General features: G+C 38.9%; 2 protein-coding genes across 12 annotated transcripts in view; both read right to left on the bottom strand.

Annotated features, from left to right (window-relative positions):
• mapk8ip3 (mitogen-activated protein kinase 8 interacting protein 3) overlaps nucleotides 1-4,387 on the bottom strand; it is a 32,768-nt gene extending 28,381 nt beyond the window's left edge. For 10 of the 11 annotated variants that reach the window (XM_082176909.1, XM_082176913.1, XM_082176912.1 and 7 more), the window contains exon 1: nucleotides 3,424-4,386. In XM_082176909.1, the coding sequence (XP_082033035.1) occupies nucleotides 3,424-3,723 (300 nt within the window). In that variant the 5' untranslated portion in view covers nucleotides 3,724-4,386. Of the gene's footprint in view, nucleotides 1-3,423 lie in introns of all 11 variants that reach the window. The other variant, XM_082176910.1, reaches the window with a different exon arrangement.
• A 1,351-nt stretch (nucleotides 4,388-5,738) lies between these two features.
• jpt2 (Jupiter microtubule associated homolog 2) lies at nucleotides 5,739-10,071 on the bottom strand. The gene is made up of 5 exons (XM_082153173.1): nucleotides 9,868-10,071; nucleotides 8,894-9,045; nucleotides 8,219-8,364; nucleotides 7,237-7,279; nucleotides 5,739-7,117 (listed from the first exon to the last, which is right to left on the bottom strand). Exons 1-5 carry the CDS (start codon nucleotides 9,921-9,923, stop codon nucleotides 6,819-6,821), a joined length of 696 nt encoding a protein of 231 aa, XP_082009299.1. The 5' UTR covers nucleotides 9,924-10,071; the 3' UTR covers nucleotides 5,739-6,818.
• Between the last annotated feature and the right edge of the window lie 391 nt (nucleotides 10,072-10,462).

The following is a 10,462-nucleotide window of genomic DNA, read 5'->3' on the forward strand; positions in this document are numbered from 1 at the left end:
CAGTGCGGCCCAGCCACAAACAGCCTCCTGGAATTCAGTAATCCCAGCACTGCAAAGAGAGGGAAAAACCAAACACACTCCATCTAACACTACGAACTTCAAATCCCCCTTCAATGAAAACATCACACAAGTCCGATCATGTCATTCTAATCTAATGAGTTTTTGACTCAAGTCATTTCTACAGTACTATATATACCCCGTATTAGCAGCATGTCTACATTTGGGATTATATTGACATTAGGAAGTTATGTAAAGATTTGTATAATGTAATCCCATAATGCTAATTCGAGTTCTTGCTATACTTTGACATAAGATCCCTCATTCAATACTGCAGTTTAATCATGAAAAGCCATTACAGGTGAAATGTTTATTTTCGACAACACTAGTTTCATGGTTAAATGCACAAACATAATGAGTGTTTCCAGACAGGTCTCCCTATCTGCCATTGGTTGAGCTGACGTTGCCGTGTCAGGCTGGTTCGATGCCTAAATAATCTGAATAACTTGCAACGTCAAAAGTTTTTGCGCTTTTTGGGGGGAAATATCTCTGCCGTCTCTGCAAATCAATTCAGGCATAGGAGATTTTAACACTGTATACAATTATGTGCATTAAATTACATATGACCAATTGGAGTAGAGCCAAGTCATCCGTTATGTCACCATGTATTAGAATGATGTGAATAAAAAAACCTTCTTAAACATCATGAATGTCGTAAATAATCTGTACTTTTAGATCTTTTATACTGTTAGATATGTCGGTTTTTCTAAAGTTAAATTACATCTAAACTTGCAAGTTTATTTTAATGTTTAATTATAGTCATTAGACATTCTGATATCGCTCATGAGGATTGATAATGATATATAGCCTATACACAAGTTCAATGGGGTTCTATATAGAACCCTAGGGATCTGTTACAAGCCGTTTAATTCGTATTCTTAATGTGGTTCTATGAAGCGCGTGAAAGAACCCTTTAAGGTTCTATATAGAACCTTTTCTTCTAAGAGGGAGAATGTGTGTTAATATAGGCTAGTGAGAAGGATGTTCTTACTGTGGCCACTATATTCTACTGCCATAATCCCAAAGGATGCGATATTGGAGAATGATGTTTACTCTCTCTCTCTCTCCATCCCTCACTATCTCTCTCACTCTGTGCTTTCTGTCTGTCTCATAACATGAGAATCGGGTTACAGCGTCAGCCAGCCTCCTTCTATGAGAAAATTGATTACCCATAATCACCCCCCCCCTGCCCATCATCCTCCCAGTTTTGACCCCAAGCAAATAAATCTTTGTGTTGCTGCATTAAAACATGAAACAGAAAATAGCTATCCCTAACACTTCACTATCTGTATTCAATGAATCGTATTATTTTAAACCACAGCCTATTTCTTTCTGCAGTTTAAACAAGCCTGCTACATGCAAAATTTCCCTTACGGCATCTATTATTTTTGGACAGGAACGAAACAATTGTGAAACAATTATTATATAGTATAGTTTATTATATAGTGTATATTATCAACATATTTTATGAGAGCATGAATAAATACTGTCTAGAGATAAAAAAAAATACATTATTAAAAAATGCTGCTTCTCTGGAATACAAATTGTAAACAAATTTTTTTTGAAAAATATAAACATAAATCTAGGCAGAAGAAAAAATGGACTATAACACATGTGTGGATCGACATAGCGAATCAAGTAACCGAGTAATGAGAAGTGAGAAGCATTACTGCAGTTTACTGCACTCCATCAGCACATATTCCTTCTCTGAATCATCTATGATACTGAATAACATCTTTTGCTCTTTTATGTATTTTCTTTCTGTCTTCTGGTACAATAATTTCTGATCTTAAAATTACATTTCTCAGTTTTGACCGCTCTATCATCACTCTCCATTTTATTTTATTTTTTACTTACAACCATAAAACACTCACATTTGTATTACAGCATACACTTACACTGTTTAAGCTCTGATATAAAACTTAACACAACAAGAACGCCAATAATGCTCTAGCTGTGCGGTCGATAATATAGTTACATTTGGAAAATGTTTTGGCAATGTTAGTATGTAGTTATGATGCTTGTGAAGGGTCATTAAGGGCATCTGTTCCCTGTAGCTGTCTGGTCATTGTAGTAGTGCCTGTGCTGATGCACAGAGAAAACATAAGAGTGTTTGTCTGCATATGACTTATGTACAAACGTGCGTATGAGACAATCTTTTGTATAAGATTTAGAGATTTATTTCCAGCAGTAATAGGTAGAGCAACACATACAATTCATTATGGGATAAAACAAAGGGGTTTCTGGAGGAACTCTATTCTAGGGCACATGACAGGACTGGATAAAGTTTCTCAAGTGGATGTCCCAGGGGTCAAGGACAATGAATTGACCAGGTCAACACAGATGTTACGGAATAATTACTTCTCAAAGAGCAGCAATAATTGTTTATGACATCACAGTTACTGTGTAAATAAAGCAAGAAGGTAGCACTTCTTGTACATAGATAGAAGCTTTAGCCCCATAAAGACAACAAAACCTTGCCTGTTGCAAACAATATACTACATGCCTCCTGCCATCTGATGGATATTTCATCAATTTTTAGTAAGTAAAACACCTTTAGTATAATTTTAAAAAATGTTCACCTTCAGGCAGTGGTACACATGCCTATTTGCTATCATTTGTGTTTTGCAACTTTAATGATTTTTATAAAATAAACATAATAATAACTTTTATATTGTAAGAACTTTTTTTTAAATGGACATTTACTGGATTAAAGCAACTTAGGTTTACTTGATCATTCATGCGCTTTATATATATGAAGAGTTCAGATGCAAAAGCCTCTAAGTGCCATCTGAAATTTTCTTCTAGAATGATCATTTTTATAAAGCTTGTATATTTAAGTTCAATAATTTCACTTAAATGGCAATGCAAATTACCTATTAATTGTCATTTAAGTGAAATTACTTAACTTAAATATACGAGCCTGATAAAAATGATAAATCTAGAAGAAAATTTGAGATGGCACTTAGAGGCTTTTGCATCTGAACTCTTCATATATATATATATATATATATATATATATATATATATATATATATATATAAAATCCAAATATCATGTTAAAAATATGAGCATCAAATATGATACATGAGGCTTTTGAGGAATGTTTATTTGTACATCTCTGTCATCACTGTATTGCATGCTTTATAGCTTTGATCATAAAACTAAGCATTTAAAATGTCATCCTCCTAAGGCATATTTTTGGGAGGTGACAACTGATATCTATATGCATTTTATGTAAGTAGTCTACTATAGAGTACTCTCAGCTTTTACAATAATGATCAGATAACAAAACTCTCCTGCTTGAATAGGACATCGTATATGCATGAAAATAATGAGCGATGAGATCATCTTATTATTATTTACCTCCTCCGCCTGTTTGCGCAGCGATTTCTCCCGTTCATACTGCGTGATGAGTTGCTCGTTGTCCTCCTTGAGAAGTTCCAGCTCCACCTCATGCTCCTGGTTCTCCGTAAGAACCGAGTCGAGGTTCTCCAGAACATTCACCACCAGCGGCATCAGCTCCTTCACCACCTCCTCATCGTAGCTGTCGATGAGGCGCTCGAACTCCCGATAAATGCTGCTTGCCAGGCCCGACACCCGCTCGGACATGACAGACACGGCCCCATAATCGTCCTGGTACACCACCTCGTCCAGCTCCATCATCTTGGCGACGTTTGATCGAAGCTCGTTATTAGAGAAAGAATAAATAAATCAGCGGCGACACGAATCGAAATGGCGAAATGTTTTCTATGAATTCATGACAATTTCATCAGGTGCACATGATGCCGCTGCGCTCCACGGCCCGGTTTCACCAGCAACAGCCGGATTTCGGGACGCACGAACGTTTAATATTCGATATTTGTTGATCAGACGGAGCGCTCGCGAGGGGACGAGCCCTCTTCCCCGCCCGTGCGTCCTGCGCCAGTGTCGGCAGCGCGATCACACCCGCCTCGCTATAGCACTCGATTATTCCCCGGTTGCGTCTGTCTCATCGCTGGGTTGGAGCGAAATCCATCGCATCACATCACGCCCAACGCGCGTCTGTCTCTGACGACGCACCTGCCTCTCAACAGCCGCAGCTCGCGAGCCCAGCCATTACTGGAAAATCAATGGAGGGGGAAAAAAAAAACCCGGACAATAAATAAATAAATAAATAAATAAATACGGGAATAAATGGCTACCGCTACCGTACCAAAATCGGATACTGCTTTCTAGCGTTATGTCAGACTGCTAATTTTTGGCATTTTAAATCAATCCGGTGGTGGTTGACAGGGCGGCGGGGGTTCGTGATGCTGTTTCCGTCGGTGACTCTCTCTCGCAGGATGATGATGATGATGATGGAGGGGCAAGCTGACGTCACAGCGCCTGCATGGAGCAGGCCGGAATAGTGATGTCTCATTGTTGCTATCAAACACCAACCATTAACGACATTATTTATAGTAGCCACAATTATCTTATTGTTATATTTAATATACCCCATCCCGTAAATAAGTAGCATATTAAATATAAACATTAATTAATTAATTAATATTTGAATGTGTTAATCCTTCTTTTGGCTTGATTTTGTATGTATTTTTTTTAGCGTGCTGTCGACACTAATAAATAAATCAGGGGCCCAGGGAATCGCACATTCCCATTTGGAGATAAATGGCGGCTCACTTTCCCATTTGGAGATAATCGCTTTAAGGCATCACAGAAAAAAAAATTCAGAGCCGACTGCAAAAGTTCTTGCCAAACCCATCACAGAATGCATCATGTTGTTTGCTAGCGCCCACACGGCTTCAAATGGCATTACCATAAAGGCAATTGTCAATTCAAGTGGTGCTAGAGCCAAATGACATCCAGCTCCACCTCTGTATGGGACCTAATGGGTGGAGCTTTTCTAGTCCAGCTCCACCTCTGTATGGGACCTAATGGGTGGAGCTTTTCTAGTCCAGATCCACCTCTGTGCAAGTGGTGCTCACTGCAGAGTCAAATGACGTCCAGCTCCACCTCTCTGGACAATAATGGGGTGGAGGGATAGAGTTGTAGGGAGGGTAGGGTGTGGTTGATATTCTAGCTCCACCCATTAAGCCCAAGTGACATTTGCTCCTCCTCACTGGACGTGGAGGAGCCAGATGTAAGCTCCACCCATTTGCTCACTCTGTGGACCTAATGGGTGGAGCTTTTCTAGTCCAGATCTGCCACTGCAGAACTATAAGGGGTGGAGTTATGTTTAGCGATCAGGTTAGGGTGTGGTTGGACCTTCTAGCTCCACCCATTGGCTCTGAAGTGAGTAGCCACTGTCAGTGAGGCATAGCCTGCAAATTAATGAAAAAAGTACATTTCCTGTCAAACTTCTGCCATTTGCATTTCTGTAACATTGTATTGACCACTGATTCCTGAACAAAAGTCGATTATAAAACTAGATCATGGCTCAATAACTCATGTAGAATACTGACAATTATCAAAATTACAAATATGTAATTAGAGTCCAAACAGAAGGAAATGTAAATGCTGTTTATTTACCCTTCTGGTGGTCTTCGTTCATATACACTCTTCTATATAGACAGAAGAGTAAATGACAATATTCATTTTTGAGTGAACTAAACCTTTAAGCACCATGTGCAAACCCTACTCTAAAGAATCTTGACCTGACTCAGGAAGCTAAAATTCAGCAAGCACATGCACACAAGTAACTCTTTAAATGAAGATTTCTGTTTATTTAGAGCAACATGGTAAAACATCCTTTTACTGTCATGGAAAAAAAGCAACACAATACAGCATACAAATGAACAATACAGAAGTGTATTGTATGAAACAGGCCTCTGCGTGACATCATCGCAGCCAGTCACATTGCCAAGCATCCACTGAAATATTTTGGGCAGGGATGGCACTAGTAATGTGGGAAATGCCCACACATGCCCAGGGATGTGTCATATTTGACCTTCCAACTGCCATGTAAAGAATAAAGCAGATGGCTAATGGGAACAAAGGCCAAATTCAACAAAGTATTAAACAATCATGGCGCAGCAACTCTTTTCAAGTACAGAATCAGGCATATCAGCGGATTCTTTAAGGGTCTCTGATTACATTCATTTGCATGTATGGACACTGTAATAGTGTGATATGTTAGTGATGTCTGATTGTACTCATTCTCTACATTGCCATACATGTGTGCTTCTGCGATTATCAATTACAACTGTGCATTTGGTTTTGCATCTGAGCTATTACTTTTACATTTGGCTTGGTGTCTTACTAAAAAAAAAAAAATGCAAGAGGGGAAAAAGGAGAAATGAAGTCACCTTATTGCACAGAAGTAAACTGTCCATTACCATCAGAACACATTCACTGAGTTTCAAAGGAAGATCTGAACACACTGATACTGAAGAGCTTGCTTTGGCGACCAACAGTGGATCCAGTTGAACACTGCATAGACTGTACTGAGTTTCTTGAGGCAAACTTGCATTTAATACATTAGCAAATTGAGAGAACATAATCATACAGAGAAACAACAGTATATGCAAACCATTTTAAACAAAACATAACCATTCAGTTATTTGAGTGACAGTTGATTCTAATTAGATGGAAAGGAGGAAGGGAAAGTGAGGAATGAATCAGAAAGTGCAAAAGCAATAAAGGAATGAAGAGTGACAGACTTCAGGGGAAACAAATAACCAAAAGATAAAGTAAATGAGAGAGGATAAGTTTTAGTACAGGTTAAAAGCAGATGGAAGAGGGGCAGGGGCAGTGACAATGATAGAAAGCAGAACTTGTGGCTAATAGAAAACCACACTGGACTTTCCACCTGGTGGGTTGAGCACTTTGTTGTGAGAGCGAGGTCGTGGTCCGAGGCGTGGCTCATGGTCTTTTTCTGTTGGTTGCTGTGTGGCTGGCTCAGATTTCTGATTGGCTGTTGGCGCAGGGGCAGGGGCAGAGACAGGGGCAGGGGTAGGGGTAGAGACAGGGGCAGGGGCAGGGACAGGGGCAGGTGCCTCTTTTTCAGGTGTGGGTTGAGGAGACACTGGCACCACCTTCACTTTTTCCTCAACTACAGTCGCCTGCTTACGCACCGGGGCTGCAAGAGAGATTTAAATCCATGGGAAAAGGAATTGCATGCCAACAACAGACTGAGGAGAAATAAACTAGGGCGTGAAGAACATGACGAATATTTTGTAAATCACAGGGTTTCTTTACCTGGTGGATCTGGAGTAGCAGGTACACCCACACTTAAGTTGTCCTACAGAGAAAAGAAGGGCGTTAGTTTAAATGGGTGGAAATACAGATTTTTAGAGTTCAATTATGGTCAATTATGTTACATGCACAAATGTTCAAAGGTTTGGGGTTGGTAAGATTTTAATGTTTCTAAAAGAACAAGGTGTATTTATTTGATGATAAATACAGTAAATCAGTAACATGGCTACACGCTAAGGACCATAAAAAAGTAATAAATAAAATAAGTTACGCCTATTTATTATTTTCATTGTTTTTAACCCAGGTTACCTTAATAAATAAGGTTATTATGACACTAAAAACTACTAGCCTATCTTAAATACACTGAAAATATTGTTAAAGACAAGTAAACAGTCTGTACCAGAAAAAGAACAAATAATCAAATCGAAGAATAGCACAAATACATACAATAGAACAGGGATCTCCAACCCTGCTCCTGGAGGGCTACTGTCCTGCAGACTTCAGTTCCAACACACCTGCCTGTAATTATCAAGTAACCCTGAACAGCTGGATTAGCTGGTCCAGGTGTGTTTGATTGGGGTTGGAGCTTAAATGTGCAGGACAGTAGCTCTCCAGGAGTAGGGTTGGAGACCCCTTACAATAGAACAAACATACAAATGAAATAAACATTGCTTATCAGGCAGGTCTAATAGTAGGTTTCAGGTAGAGATATTGAATAATCAAATCTAAAATAACACTGCATATATTTTAAAATGTAATTTATTCCTGTGACGACAAAGCTGAATTTTCAGCATCATTACTCCAGTCTTCAGCGTCACATGATCCTTCAGAAATTATTCTTACATGATGATTTGCTGCTCAATAAACATTTATCATCATCATCGGTGATAACACTTGTGCTGCTTTATATTTTTGTGGAAACCATGATACATTTTTAGTAACTATGTAAAAGCAGACGCGTACAGGTTGGCTATGGGTCGTCTACCTTTGGTTTGTTAGGATGACTTTTCACAGAAGATGGGGTCGACTCTGGTCCCCCAAAGATGTTACTGGATCCTCCACCATGGTGAGTTGTCTTGCTCCGAGTCGAAGGAGCCTCTGGCTCCCCAAATATCCCACTGCTCTTTCCACCTGAGGCAATTAGAGACACACAAATCAGAGCTTGTTAAGATACACTAATGCTAGTTATGCCAATTACTGGAACATCATTTATACTTATCACTTAGCATACTTAGCATGCGAACAGCATGAAATATTCTTACTATTCTAACAGAAGAGGACCACTTATAACCCTAGAACTTATTCTCAAAACTAGATAACGTTTAAGGGCACTTTAAACTTCAGATCAATACTGATCCTGTGACAGAGCCACTAGTGTTTAAGCAATGTGAACTTTAACCTTATCTAGATGACGTGCAATTTCATCAGTTCAGCCCGTGTATGATCTCACGGAGTTAACTGACTGGTTAATTTATCAGACTGAGGTAAAGGCTTGGATGCTGCTATTGATGACAAGATAACAAATGCAAAAGTGCCCGTTTGCATAGTGGCTGAGAGAGAGACTCAAACACATAAAACTGAGTAGCACTGTGGTGATGAATTTGACTCAGAGAGTGCAAGAGGCCCGAGACAGAAAATACACTGTCTGATGAAAGCTCACCTGGGGGATTGGAGCGTTTGGGACTCCCCTGAGATTCTTCTGCAGGCGCAAAAATAGAGGAGGACATTTTGTTTGGCCGTCTGGAGGCAGAAGTGTCTTCTTCATAACCACCGAAGAGATTGCTGGACCCTCCACCTGGAGGTCTTAGTACCCTAAACACAGACATACAAATATGTACATGGATTCACACAAATATTATATTTTCTCTCAATACTGAGAATTGTAGATTCATAAAAATGACCTAAAACAACACGTAACATTGCAGCACAGCGCCACCATATATTTGAGGCTGAACATCGCAACTGCAGTTGAGAGTTTAGGCGGTCCGGCTTTTAAGGCCATAAAGTTTTACCCAACGTCAAACGCTGAATTTTAATATCATTCGTGCATTCATTTACGAAAATGAAAGCCCAGCACAATAAACAAAACGAAAGGCTGCGGCATATGTTCGCTTCCGAACAACAACGTTTCCAGGAAACGTGCCTACTTCAAAGTCTGCATTGTGCATAAATTCATATTTATTTTTAAACAAACACCGTTTTTTTAAACGTAGCCATCATTTTCAATTGCAAATACGTCTTTGATTAAAAGTAAAATACGTCTATGTGGCTGATAAAACTTATCTTTGAGCATCGGGACATTTGCCGCTAACGGCTAACAAACAATATTGACTAAATTAAAACCAAAATAAGTCTGTAATATCGTATTTTACCACCACACATACTCACTCCACGGCTGTTTATTTAAATTGTTATATCCAGAAATGTGACCTCACTCGGTGCATTAAATACAAGTATTGTCTCTTAGCTACTAAGAGTTAGCATGTAAGTTAGCGCTTGGCCATGCTAAAGTTCCGCTCTCTTCAATCCCTAAAGAATCAAGATAACTGATTCAGATAAACAGATGTAAGCATCAACAACACTCACAATAAACACTGGATTGTTCCAGATAAACTGTCAGCACACACCCCATACCTTGAACTTGGTTTGCCACTAGTTTCAAGTCCCTGAAACATATTGGTTGAAGTCATGGTTGCTTGTCTCGGTCTACTGCGACGTGACCAAATAACTTCAACAACAGACGGAGCCCTCCTGCAGAAACTAGTGCTCTGCCACAAATGCTGAACTAAAAGACTATGCCAAAAAAGTGAAGTCTGACTGACCACGCCCCGAAAAGATTGGACAGCTCAGAATCAGAACTGCAAATATGACTATGGGAATGGCTCTGTTAGAAATCAATCTGACTGAAGTACAATTCTATTGGCTGTCAGGTTATAAATGGCCAACAGAGTGAGTTGATTGGTTAGCTTTAAATACGTCTTTGCAAAAAAGCCCTGTCCGGCTTCAAATCAATTATATCTGATTCTGTTATTTCACATTGTAAACTGAATGTTCAAATAAAGCATTTAAAAAATAATAATAATAATTAAAATCAATTATAAAAAATACATCAATTTATAGAGAAAAATATATAAATTATATTAATGTTTGCTATGACAAATTATGACAAGGGTATTAAAAAATGTATATGTAATCTATTATAATAGTATATTTTATATTCATAGGTAAA

The sequence above is a fragment of the Leuciscus leuciscus genome (genome assembly GCF_965113295.1).
Source record: "Leuciscus leuciscus genome assembly, chromosome: 1".
Classification (NCBI taxonomy): domain Eukaryota; kingdom Metazoa; phylum Chordata; class Actinopteri; order Cypriniformes; family Leuciscidae; genus Leuciscus; species Leuciscus leuciscus.